General features: G+C 34.8%; 1 protein-coding gene across 19 annotated transcripts in view; it reads right to left on the minus strand.

The window, feature by feature from the left end:
• The window catches only part of CCDC171 (coiled-coil domain containing 171), a 340,483-nt gene that overhangs the window by 212,535 nt on the left and 113,629 nt on the right, over window positions 1-14,319 (minus strand). For 18 of the 19 annotated variants that reach the window (XR_015169517.1, XR_015169516.1, XR_015169518.1 and 15 more), the window contains 5 exons: window positions 11,768-11,874; window positions 9,812-9,901; window positions 8,789-8,989; window positions 6,078-6,245; window positions 4,117-4,305 (listed from right to left, as the gene is read on the minus strand). Coding sequence is in view for 16 of the 19 variants with exons in the window: in XM_086415030.1 (XP_086271156.1) it covers window positions 4,117-4,305; window positions 6,078-6,245; window positions 8,789-8,989; window positions 9,812-9,901; window positions 11,768-11,874 (755 nt within the window). In the remaining 3 variants the exon portion in view is untranslated. Of the gene's footprint in view, window positions 1-4,116; window positions 4,306-6,077; window positions 6,246-7,644; window positions 7,721-8,788; window positions 8,990-9,811; window positions 9,902-11,767; window positions 11,875-14,319 lie in introns of those variants that run through there. The other variant, XM_086415042.1, reaches the window with a different exon arrangement.

Here is a 14,319-nt window from a genome sequence, read left to right on the forward strand (position 1 = left end):
TCTTACAAGCCTAGTGAGAAGGCAAAATGATAGCCACTTGGGAAAACAATTTGATAGTTTCTTATAAAGTTAAATACATTCTCACCATAATAACAGAAATCAGACTCCTAAGTATTCACCCCCCCAAAAAAATTTTAACTTATATGCAGATTACATCATGCGAAATGCCAGGCTGGATGAAGCACAAGCTGGAATCAAGATTGCCAGGAAAAATATCAATAACCTCAGATACACAGACGACACCACCCTTATGGCAGAAAGTGAAGAAGAACTAAAGAGCCTCTTGATGAAAGTGAAAGAGGAGAGTGAAAAAGTTGGCTTAAAACTCAACATTCAAAAAACTGAAAAAGTTGGCTTAAAACTTAACATTCAGAAAACTAAGATCATGGCATCTGGTCCCATCACTTCATGGCAAATAGACGGGGAAACAATGGGAACAGTGACAGACTTTATTTTGGGGGGCTCCAAAGTCACTGCAGATGGTAACTGAAGCCATGAAATTAAAAGACGCTTGCTCCTTGGAAGAAGAGCTATGACCAACCTAGACAGCATATTAAAAAGCAGAGATATTACTTTACCAACAAAGGTCTGTCTAATCAAAGCTATGGTTTTTCCAGTAGTCCTGTATGGATGTGAGAGTTGGACTATAAAGCAAGCTGAGCGCTGAAGAATTGATGCTTTTGAACTGTGGTGTTGGCGAATACTCTTGAGAGTCCCTTGGACTGCAAGGAAATCGAACTAGTCAATCCTAAAAGAAATCAATCCTGAATATTCATTGGAAGGACTGATGCTGAAGCTGAAACTCCAATACTCTGGCCAGCTGATGTGAAGAACCGACTCATTTGAAAAGACCTTGATGCTGGGAAAGATTGAAGGCAGGAGGAGAAGGGGACGACAGAGGATGAGATGGTTGGATGGCATCACTGACTCTATGGACATGAGTTTGAGTAGGCTCCAGGAGTTGGTGATGGACAGGGAAGCCTAGCAAGCTGAAGTCCACAGGGTTGCAAAGAGTCAAACATGACTGAGAGACTGCATTGAATTGAATGATCCACAAAAACCTACCCATGAATGTTAAAAGCATGTTTAATCATAATTGTAAAAAAATAAAACAACCCAAAGGCCCATCAGCAAGTACCTAGATAAACAGTGCTACATTCATACAATGGAATATGACTCAGCAGTAAAAAGGAGGGAGCTACCAATACAACCAATAATGTGAACAATTCCCAAACATATTTTGTTGAGTGAAGAAAGACCGAAAATGCTACATACTGTATGATTTCACTTATATAACATACTGAGGCTTCCCTGATAGCTCAAGTGGATAAGAATCCACTTGCCAAAGTAGGAGACTCAGGTTCAATCCCTGGTCTGGGAAGTTTCCACATGCCACACAGTAATTACCCCACACATCACAACCACTGAGCTTGTGCTCCAGAGCTCAGGAACCACAACTACTGAGCTCTCGTGCCAAAACCACTGAAGCCCATGGGCCCCAGAGCCAGTGCTCCACAACAAGAGAAGCTACTGCAATGAGAAGCCCACACCCACAACTAGACACAAGCCCTCACTCTCTGCAACTAGAGAAAAAGCCTGTGCAGCAACAAAGACCCAGCACAGCCAATAAATAAATACATAAATAAAATGTATATAATATTCTGGAAAAGGCAAAAGCGTAGGGATGCAACAAACCTGCAGTTCCCATATATAGTCAGTTGTTTTTTCTCAAAGGGACTAGGGATACTAAATCAGGAAAAGTAAAGTCTTGAATAAATGGTGTGGGAACAACAAATGCAGAGAGAAAATGAACCTCAGCTTCCATTTAACATTACACACAAAAATTAATTTGAGATGGATCACAGACCTAGACAAAAAAGCTAAAACTATAAAACCTCTAGAAGAAATGATACATTATCTTCAGAATCTTGGGCTATAGAAAGAGTGCTTACCACAGAAAAGTACTCAAAAGAGAAGAAGATTTATAAGTTGAACTTCATCAAAATTTTAAAACTTGTGATCATCAAAATAAATACTAAAAAATAAAAAGGCAAGTAAGATACTGAAAGAAAATATCTTGGATACATATGTATGATAAAGAATTATATCCAGAATTTATAAAGAACTTCTGAAAATCAATAATAAAAACACAAACAACCCACATTTTTAATGTACAAACACCTGAAGAGACACTTCACAAAAGAAAATATGTAAATGACAATAAGAACATAAAAAGTGCTCAACGTCATATTCACCAAGAAAATGTGAAAATCACAAGGAAATTCCATTTTAAAACAACTAGAATGGCTAAAATTTAGAAGACTGACAATGACAAACTTTGCAGAGGATATAGAACAATGAAAATTCTCATACACTGATGGCAGAAATATAAACTGATAGAACCATTTTGGGGAAAAAATGTCTGATAGTTTTTTATAAACATACATCTGTCTTATAAACTAGTGTAGTTAAACTACACTCTTAACTACAAAATGAAAACATATGTCAACAAAACAGTTAAACAATAATGTTTGCAGCAATTTTGTTTACAATAGCCAAAAGCTGGAAAAAAGACAAATATCCATCAATTCACAATTTATCAAATTGTGGTATAATTGTAAAGTGGAATACTGGGGTTTCCCTGGTGGCTCAGAGGGTAAAGTGTCTGCTTGCAATGCAGGAGACCTGGGTTCGATCCCTGGGTCAGGAAGATCCCCTGGAGAAAGAAATGGCAACCCACTCCAGTACTCTTGCCTGGAAAATCCCATGGACAGAGAAGCCTAGTAGACTACAGTCCATAGTTGAGTAGTGGAATACTACTCAACTATAAAAAAGAATGAACTGATAAATACAACAAGCATGAATATTAAAAAAATATATATGTTGAGGGAAATAAGCCAACCACCGAAGACTACACACTGAATGATTCTAGAACAAAGGAAAATAATCTATGATGATAGGTATCAGAACATCAGAACAATGGGTGCCTATGGGGAGTGGAAACTTATCGGAAGAGAGCACAAGAGAACTTTCTGAGGTAATGAAAATGTTTAAGTCTTAAATGGGGCAGTGGGTACATGGGTGCATACACTGATCAAAATATCATACTATACACTTAAAATCTGTTCACTGCATGTCAAAATTATCTCTAAAAAATTTATTTAGGTCTCTTCAGTGGTAGAAAATGCAGAAGATATCACATGGCATCCTGCATGTAGTGAACAAAAGGCCACTTTTAGAGAGAGTATGAATTCATTCAAATTCACAGAGAAAAGCTTAACTTCATATGGGGCTCATATGCTTGGGAAAACAGAGTGGTCTTACTTTAAGCAACTGGAAACTGTTTATTGGCAAATTTTTTAAATGCAGTTTCTTTTTTTAATTAGACTTGACAATATAAGAATGAGTGGATCAAATAAAGAGGTTAAAACTGAATCAACTATGAGAAGTCTATACAAAAAAAGTATAGACTGTCATTGTTATTTCTCATTGGGCAGGAATGAGAGTTAACAATATAAAGTATGTTGATAATATCTTGTATAAGACAAACATATGATTTTGTTAACTACACATAACTTCTGTTCTCAATCGAATCCAACACAGAGGACATATTACCTCTCACAACCAATAGTTTTGCTATAGGATCTATAACTATAATTCAAATTCTTCAACATTAGGAACTACAGCAAATTTCAACCCCAAATGAATTAAAATGATGGTTCACATATTAATAGAAATCTCCACAAATGGAATGAACTGGATCGAAGTGTATCTACACTAAAACTGATAATATTTCACCAGAATTTCTTAACCTTTATTTTTAAAATGAAGGAAATACAATTTCAGTATTTAATTGATCTCTGCATTTTTAACCAGAAACCCATCTACTTTCAAACTTAAGTGAGACAATCCTTAATCCACCTGAGTGCGTGCATATGCACGTATGCCCATTTGTGTACATGTCTTTGCACAATCACATGGACATGTAACCCAAACAAGCAAGTTCTGTGTGGTTCTCCAAAGCTTTAACTGACTTGGTATTGGTATTAAAAGAAAACACTTGAAAGTAAAAGATCGAGCATCCCATTTTTCAAGCTCTTTGTGGCAGTAGCATACCTGTGCCCTCTTCTGTACCTCCAGGAGGAGTTCAGAGTACTGCAGCTCCAGTTCCTTCTTTTGTTTGTGCCAGCAGCTCTCCTGTGCTTTGATCTGCTCTGCCACTTTGTTAAAGGTGTCTTCCTGGGTTTGCTGAAGCTCTTTCATCGTATCAGACTTGTTTTTACAGATATACTCTAGATGACTTATCTAAATGGTGAAATGCAATACAGAACAAGATATGCTCACCAATGTGTTCTTTGTATCATCTCCCCCAAAAGCTATTCTAGAATATTATACTATATTTTATACCTTAAGATCATACAAAAATTTTAAGCTAAAATGAAAAATAAATGAAGAAACAGGAGTCAGTAGAACAAAACTATATTTTAGCAGAAAATGTTTCATTTATATGTATAGATAACATCTTTTTCTCCAATAAAATTGTATGTGTGTGCTCAGTCACTCAGTCGTGTCTGACTCTCTGTGACCCCATGGACTGCAGCCCACCAGGCTCCTCTGTCTATGGCATTTTCCATGCAAGAATATTGAAACTGGTTGTCATTTCCTATAGGGGATCTTCCTAACCCAGGGATCAAACCCACACCTCCTGCATTGGCAGGTGGATTCTTTACCACTATACCACCTGGGAAGCCCCAATAACTAACAAAGTTACTTATTCTATAATCAATTTTACTGAGAAAATTAAGAAGAATATTTTTACCTCTAGAACCAAAACTCAAGCTGTTCAGATATTTCAGTGGGAAAGGAAGTACTTAAATGAGATTTATAAATCTACAAACATTTTACATATAATAAAGCAGAATGTTCCAATCATTTTTTATTTCACATTCAAAACACTGGAAAGCAAATCCTCATCATCTAATATATATGACAGTTAATGATGTTTTGAAATTATGAAAAACTATTAAAATACAATACCACATCAGAGAGCTAAAACATGTACTCAATTATCAGTAATTTGGAAATCTGTTATGTACACATTCACAGCTAAGAACAGTATCTCCACTTATCACAATTTATTCCCTTATTTCCTCAACCCTACTTCTCAATGCCTATGATTGTTTGCCAATCAGACCAAGATAAAAATGCTCTCACTCTAAAATTGGGCCAAGATGCTGTTTCATTACTTCAACAGATTAAAAAAAAAAAAAACTTAGGGAACAATTTTCCTCTCTGTATCCCTTAAGGGCAAATGTCACTGCAACTAAGACCTAGAAACTAGATCATATAAATATAGTTCTAACTAGTTCAACAGACTCAGGATAAGAATCAACACCTTTAACAGAGAAATACATTGGACTGCTAAGCCACTTTAATTTTCAATAACCAAAAGAAGGTTTTTAAATTTTTTTTGAAAGACTGAATTCCTAGGTTTGTGAATGTTAAAGGGGTGATGAAAGTCCAGTTTTCTCCTACAATATATTCTTCTTACTATCTAAAGCACTGAATGGGTTTTGTAATATACAGTTTGTTCTATTACAAGAAATGTCATAAACATAATTTTTAAATTTTAAGTGCTTTTAAAGTAACATCTCATTATTTCCTGAGCAAAGAATTTTAGGATCATGTTTTTGAATAACTGTATCTTGTTTCTATTTTATGCTAACATAAAGAGTTGGTTTATTAATGTAAATGACTAAGTTCTTTGAATTGCTTCATCAGTAAGATTAATTTATTTTCTTTTAATTAGGTCCCTGTGGCTAACACTGGCTAGTAGTATTAGCATGTCCTGCACAGAAAGTGGAGCTCAGAGACTTCATACAGACTTCAGTCACATTTACATGCCCACAGCAATGGCATCAAACTGAGTTGTAGACAAGCCATAATTAATGGTATTGAATTATTAACACCCAAATTCTTTTTGAAATAAGATGAATGTCAGCCCTTCTTAATGATACTGTGATGTGGACAAATGTCACTGAATTTAATAGAGGAATCTGGTGCCTGAGGACAGTTACCTTCTCATTAGCCCTGTTGAGGTCTACGATCAGGGCATCAACATTCTCCTGCAAGACTGCACAAAGCTCAGACCAAGAGAATTTATCCAGCATGCCTTCTGGTTGTTTTATGAGCACAGAGCCTGCTATCAAGTGCTGATACAAGGTATGAAGGAAGGTTAGCTTCTCCTGTGAGAAAAAAAGAAATTAATTCCAGTATATAAACACTGTAAGAAGTAAAACACATAATACACGTGGTAAAGAATTTATGTCAAAAATCCTAGAAAGGAATTAAAATACTCAAGTATGGGAATATGGTCATCTTGGGGACTTTTTTAACATTCAAAGTTAAACATCAGATAGAAACTTAAATTGCTTACACTTAGTAAAAAATCTCAAGTGTAGAAGCCAAAAGACCTGGGTTCTGAGGCCAGCTCTGCTACAACTGAGGACATGATCTGAGTCAGTGTCTGTTTAGGCTTCACCTTCCTTGGCTTTAACATGAGGTATCTGGACTAGATGCTTCTAAGCTCTTCTAACTAGAAGTTAACATGGTAATTCCATAATTTTATATTTACATTTGCCAAAAAAGATGTGAAATCAAAAAACCAAAATATAGAGTGTATCCAACACTGTTAAAGAAAAAGTTATACCAATATCTGCACTTTACATGCACACAATTACTCAGCTTTCCTCCTCCTCCAGAGATTCTAGTTTACTTACCACTTATAGGAAATCTATCCTAAGCCCCTTAGGCAAAGCAGACAGTGATATGAAAGAGATGGAAGATAGGCTCATTATTTTTCCCCCACTTAGAAGTTTATACCAGACTTGGCAAACTGGGCATTTATAGGTGTTTAAATATCACAAACTTAGCAGTCCAAAAAAAAAAAAGAAAGGACATAGCTGCCCAAGACATGCTTTAAAACTGTTCAATTAAAAATACGTAAAAAAATTCTTTCAAATTATATTGCTATTGTTGTAGCTAAACCATCCATTGTTTAATGACCTAGAAACACTATACTATAGAATTCATTAAAAAGCTGATTTCCATCTTGAACACAAAAAGGGAATTTACTTACTAAAATGCCAAATTGCTCTTGTTGTAAAACATTTTTATCCTTAAAGTCAAAGAATGGAACTCAAGAAAAGGTAATTGTGAAGCTGCAAAATGAGCATTTTAGGTAGATAAACTAAGTTCTCTCAAGGTTTTTAACAGACCAACAGGAAAACCTTTAAAAGAAATTTTAAATTTCTATTTAAAAAATAGGAATTCTAATCTTCCAGACAACAACTGAATGTAGCATATGTAAACTTATTGTAGTTAGAAGCTGTGGTGAAAGTTTCCAATATATATAAAAATACATATCTTTCATTCTCTCTATATGTCATCTGAGATTTTTTCCAAATATAACAATTTAAAACCCCCCCAAAAATTTGAATATATAGCTATATCCACAACTTGAATTAAGATATAAGAAGAATCTTTATAACAATGCTATATATTTTTATTTTTTAAGCAATTAAAGATGCCTTTGCATTTTCAACTAAATTGAGACATTCAAAAATCTTATTAAATATAACTAACCAAACATAACACTCAGGCACTAACAATCTTCCCTCTCCGCATTTTGCCAAGTGATCGAGTTCTTCATAAAGGGTAATTCATTGTGTCGCCATCATGTCCTTTTTGCTTGGGCTGTGATGAACCATGCATGACAATCATCCATTTGGCGTGAAAAGAGAATCTCAAGATCCAAAATCAATTCACACATGTTGAACCCAACCACAATCCTGTAGACATGCTGACTTTACAATACAGTCAGCCTTCTAGTTTCCTTTACTTTAATCATTATCTGATGTGTAGAACAATTCCAGCCCCTTCATGTGGACACAATTTAAATCCCAGACTGTAAGAAGAGTGGGAAGAATGTTTCCTTTTTACTCTCTTGGCATTCATGTTCATATTTGTTCGAGTAATGAACTCAATATGCAAGACGACTCAGATAAACTAGCTCCACGCTAGCTAGACTAGCTCTACGTCCCATGGGTAAAAGAAAATATAAGATTACAATTCTACTCACACAGGCTCATACAGTATGGAAGAGTCTGTCATATTTTAAGAAGTCATTAATAAATTAACATGGATAGGCAACTCCCAAGGACATCCAAATAAACTTTTTAACTGTGTGAGACTTGTATTTTTCTAAATTTTGATTAATATCTTACAATTATAAAAAAATAAGGCAACTCTCTATTAAAGTAGATATTATTCCTGTTTTGCAAATAAGGAAGCAAAGATGTGGAGAGACCAAACCATGTGGCTTTTCCATATTCACAGTTTGTAAACAGAAGTACCTCTACCCAAATGAGTTCTTTCAGCTTACAAAAAAGACTCTTTCCACCTTATAAGGCTACTAACTACTGAAATAAAAAAATTATTTTGTCACTGACACACAAGACTGTTAGGAGCATAGCTGCTTGAGAGAGTATGTTCTAATAGAGAAAACAACTTGTACAAATGGTAAAACAGTTAAACTACTTTATTTCTCTCACAAAATTGTATCATACAAGAGTAATGGAATGGCTGGTTTTGCAGCTGGCATGAACACTTCAAAATAGCTGAGAAGAATTTTTTGAATTAAATAAGAAGACCCACTTGATAGATGTAAATTTCTAAAAGTGAGATTAGTGCGAGGCCTTCCTGACAGTCTTCTTGTCTCAGGTAATACCTCAGCATCCTTATGGAAAGCCTGGGAAAGCTTCTCAAGTTCACTCTCAGATTGGGCTGCTCGCGCCTTTTCTTTCTCCCAACAGTGCAGCACATTCTGCAGTTCCACTTTCAGAGTGTTTATTAGAGCCTCTCTGTCTGCACATTTAGTGCGTAAATGACTTAACTCCTTACTGACATCTGCCAGCTTATCCTGAAGGTCCTGTTGGAGACACCAAACAAAAAGATGGTGGGAAGATTATAACACTTAAATATAAAATGTTAATCAAATAACTTATTCCAGAAAGCTCTTTACAAGGGTTTTCCTTTCAGCTCATTATTAAAAAAAAAAAAAAATTGGTAGCTCAAAAACTTTCAAATAACATTTAAAAAATAAATCTCCTACATTTACTATAAGAACATTTACTTCCCAATGATATTTCAAATTCCAAATACGTGACATAAAATTCTGCTTCACTTTTCAGTCCTTACCCTTAACAGATTTCATTCAAGTACATCCATGACAAACAACACGAACCCACACCAAAAAATTCCAACTCTGAGAGTTGCCTTAGTATAATTTTGCCAACATGTAGTACATAAAAGCAGCACAAAAAATAAACGGTTGTCCTGGACCTTAGCTAGGTGTGGTCTCAGCCCACTACTAGGCATGATGTACTTAAAACAATGACTCCACTCCAAAATTATGAAAACTGACTCCAAGCACTGATGTGCTTACATAAAATATGTTGACTGTGGATCTAAGGCTGGACATCAAATCTTAAAACAATTTTTGAATCTATGGTACTATCATCAAATCTGGAAAATGAGTTTTTCCTTGAACCAAAACAATTTCCAATAAAGTTTTTTTAATGAAAAATCATTCTTATTTTGATCAACAATAAAAAAATTGTAAGCTGTATCTAGACATACTTAATAAAAAATAGGAAGATATATTTTCATATAGCTCTCCTTAAAAATATTCCCTAGATAATTATATGAGTTACTTAACACAACAGGAAAAAGTTATTCTAAATTATAATACCTTTATATTTTTAGTGTGAGATTCTATCTTCTGTTTGGTAGAGTCAAGCTCATTCGATGCCTTTTCCTTAGCATTATTCATGTTGCTTAGCTGATGAAAAACAAATGTAAGTAACTTTTAAAATATTTTCCAAGGGTGGATAACTCAAAAGCTAATCTTTAAATTTTTATGCAATTATTAAATACAAATTTTTGATAGTAATTTAATCTTTAAAATGTATTTCTTTTGGTTAACTATGTAATTTCTGTCACAAGTTCACATGCTAAAAAGAAAAGCAAGCATTCAAGCTTAAAATGTCAGTGATATCGTTGTGTTTTTACCAGCTATCTGGATAAAGGATTCCATTCTTACTGTAAACAAATATAACTTTATTTTTAAAATCCTACAGGACCAACATGCCAGAAGCAATGGCATCTATACGGAAAGAAGAAAGGACAGAGCAGAAGACTGTTCTTTCTGCATCGTGAGGGTATCCGCAGGTCTCACTCCATATGACAACCTCAGGGTCGGTCACATGCAGTCCTACTGGGAAGGCTTGTGGCAGGTCATCAGTTGGTCCTGCTCCACTTGTGATTTATTTTCTTTGACAGTTCATTCTTCTTTCTGTCAGACTGCTCTTTTTGCTTTCTTTGCAGCCACCCCCTTGGTCTCCCCACTGCTGTCTCTGGCACTGGTTCACAACAAAGCGCATTACTAAGCCAAAGCCTGCTGAGTCGACTTTTCAACTGTGCTGAAGATCATGTGACATTCATCCTCCCAAATAACAATTCGCTGTGGGTAATATGTTCCTACTTACCCTGCAGCTTCCAGACCTAGGCCTCAGAAAAGGTGCATAAACTACTAACAATACAGGTTGTCTTGTCTCACTGGGAAAGACGGCAATGTTTGCTCTTTATAGAAATTTAATTATTCCAGTGGTCACTTTCTTTTAAGCCTTTTGAAAAATTACAGAAGGCATTAAGAAAACTCACTTTTCCTTCTTTCTTCACCTTAACAAACTAAAGTAAAATATGGCTCTTTTGAAATGGGAAATATAAGGGTTTCATGGCCTTTGTATTACATGAAACAAACAGATAAACACAGAGGGATAAATACTAAATTATAGGTTTTGTAACTTGTCTTCAGTTAGAAAAATTGTCTGTTGTTTTACTAACTGTGTTTAATGTAGTTATTTCATATTTTCTAATTTGATAAGATGTAACTAAATAAACTCTTCAATTTTTAAAGCAAAAGTTCATAAAGCATTTTAATACCCAAGAAAATTATCAATCCACAAATTAAACAATACAAAAGAGAAGATAACATGTATACCCATGGCCGATTCATGTCAATGTATGGCAAAAAACACTACAATACTGTAAAGTAATTAGCCTCCAATTAAAATAAGTAAATTAAAAAAAAAATTTAAAAAAAAGAGAAGATAAATAGAAGCATGAGTTTTTTCAATTAGGAAACCAAAACCTCCAGGCTACATCAAGCAGATATTTGTTTTTAAAAAACTTCTAACAGTCACTCCCTTTAGAGAATGCAAACTAATTTCTCTCTTTTTCAGTAAGATCTCTACAATTTGTAGAACTCTTAAGCCAAAATATTGACAAGCCCTAAATGTCCACTACCTATTCCAAATCTCATGAAAACACATTAACATTTAAATATTATATTAACTGAGTTGCACAGCTTTTTTATTAAATTAAAAGATAAATTAAGAAGACCAAGAAGTGACAGTCTTTAGAACTCCGAAAATAGCAGTGTGACAGAAGAGTTACAAAAACACAAGTGAGACCTGACTTTAGGCCACACTTACAGAGAAAACAGTGACAGACAACTTATTATTTTTTTATCGGGGAGGCTGTCAAATCAACATTCGCAATCTTTTTGGCCTTTGTAACAAGCGAGTAATACGTACTGCTGCAGGCCGAAGGCCATGTGTGTGGGGCCCAGCAGTGCAAGTGTTACCTCATTAGATGCCTCTTCCAGCTTGTTCTGGTAATCTGTCAAGGTGCGTCTCAGAGTCTCAAGGACAACAGAGAAGCTCGGGGGTTTATCTTTGTCCTTGTGGATGCCTACAGAAAAATACAGAATGAAAATATACCATTAAAGTCACAAAGAGACAACAGTCAGCTGAAAAGACATCATGATACATGAGTAGACTCATTCTTCTAAGTACACTGCTGCATAGCCAAGTAGTAATCGATTTCTAAACAAGTGGTCAAATTAAGTTCATGATATATCAAGTACAAATTTATGGCTACTTTGTACCTAAGTCCACCCTGTAGTTTGTAATAAGATCTTTTTTCTTTATTTTCCCCATTTCCAAAGGAACTATAGTATTTGTACATACCTGTCATCCAACAATTAAATAAACAGTCTATACTAAACACTGTTTGGGAGAGTTAAATATACTTACTTTGGTCCCTGTGTTTCTGATAAGTCAGGCCTATTTTTCTCAACCAGTAATTTCTGAACCCAAGAGCACATAATTTTCTGTTATGCTTAGAAATGATATTCTTCAATCCTTAAAATTCTCAAGTTACAATTTGAAATAAATTATAAAAATGCTATTACTATCTACATAGGCCCACATCATGTTTCAATTAAAACTCTTAAAACCGATACCCATTGTAAAAATGTATTTCTACATTATGCTCTCAAACTATTTTAATTTAGCTAGGACATAAGTTAGTTGAGTTAATCAAGGTCACATGGTTAAATGCAGTTTAAAATATTAATCCAAATCATCAAAAGTTTAGTTTCAAAAACTACTTTAAACTGCTTATTGTATTACTCATAAAGTGTAAAAAAATAAGTAGCAAATTTTAAAACATACTAAAAGTATAATAATCTCCCTCTCATATTTTATAATCTAAATATTAATATAGATATGAAGCATTCATAATAACTTTTTTATTATTCATTGATTCATTCATTCAACTAATTCAATGTGTGAATGTATTCCTACTGTGTACTAATCCTAGACATTAGGCAAACGGAGGTGAACAAGAGTGGTGGAATCTGTTCTTATGGGATTTACCATCTAAAAAGAAGAGATGAGACAGTAAACAATTACATAAGCTCATTCATCCATTCCTCAAGTATTCAGTTGCTGGAACTTTAGGGAGAGGAGGGAAGAAGGCAGTAACAAAGGAAAGAAAGGATGAGTAAAGGGGGGATAGTCTTTGGTTAATAACAGAACAACTTTATTTACCTCAGAGTATTAATGATAATTATTATTTTAATTTTGAACAAAATATTATTAATAAACATTACATTCACCAAAGTATAATGTAAACACTATCTGAAGTATGGGTACACCTTAAATTTTATTAAAGGAAAGAATAATAATTAACTGAAAAACCAAAAGTAATGTGGAAACAACACATATCCCAGCAAGAGGGGAAAAAAAGAAGGCAGTGCCCTCAGCCATGAAAATGAAGGAGACAGTACTCTTCGGAATGACTATGAGTTGGAGAGACAACTCATTAAAAATTTTATTAGAGGTCTTACCAAATATATTTTTTTTAAATTGCTCTCTTGCTCAAGATTAAAAAAAAAATGTAATGTATAATTCTTTTCTTTTGCTACTACACAAGTAGGCCATGAATAAATCATTCAAGGACACCCGGGAAATCTGTTAGCTTATACAATAAGGGAGAAAACTTGCTCTTAGAAATCCAGAAGAATAAAATCGCCATAATATGGTTGTTGAGGGATAAGGGGACAAAATGCCCTCTCCTTACTAACCCATGCAAATCTTATATTCTACATACAATGAAGTCTCTCTGCCTGAAAATGCTTTCACAATAAAGTTCAAATAAGGTGAAAAGTATGCTTTATGTCCCGGCCACCTTCATTATAAAAAGAAGTACTTACTGGTACCTTCACACGACAGTGTTCACAAGCAAAAAGAAAGGACCCAGGAGCTTACTGACTAAAATGTGATTCAACCTAATAATGCCCTAATCACTGCACTACTGGCACCCCAAACAATAAACTATTAAACTATCCTATCAGTGAAAGGACTAAAAACTCACAGATGAAGAACAGTAATAAATAAATAAATAAAGTAAAATTTTAACAGTAGTCATAAATGGTTTTTCAAACGTCAAAGTGCAAATGAAGAACAGCATGTGTCACAACCATTTATAGTACCATTACTCCAACTCAAAATCTTCTTAGTTCCTCTGTCCTTGTCCCTGTCCACGTATGTCTCTTTACACGGGTGCCAGCCTGTACTTTCACGTCACTGCTGCCTGTCTCAATCTCTTTCTCACTTTTAAGTAGGTTTCAAGTCTGGGTGCTCAGTCATGTCCGACTCTTTGTGACCCCATGAACTGTAACCTGCCAGGCTCCTCTGTCCATGGGATTCTCCAGGCAAGAACAGTGGAGCAGGTTGCCCTTTTCTTCTCCAAGGTCAAGTCTGGGTTCACTTTGACAAAGCTTTTCCTTGAATTAGTACCCCACAGAATGGAGTGAGATGGAAGGAAAGGGTCCAAACCTTCCATTTAAAT

This window comes from Bos grunniens, chromosome 8, assembly GCF_055505025.1.
Source record: "Bos grunniens cultivar Pamir isolate PY7600 chromosome 8, Bosgru_T2T1.0, whole genome shotgun sequence".
Lineage (NCBI taxonomy): Eukaryota > Metazoa > Chordata > Mammalia > Artiodactyla > Bovidae > Bos > Bos grunniens.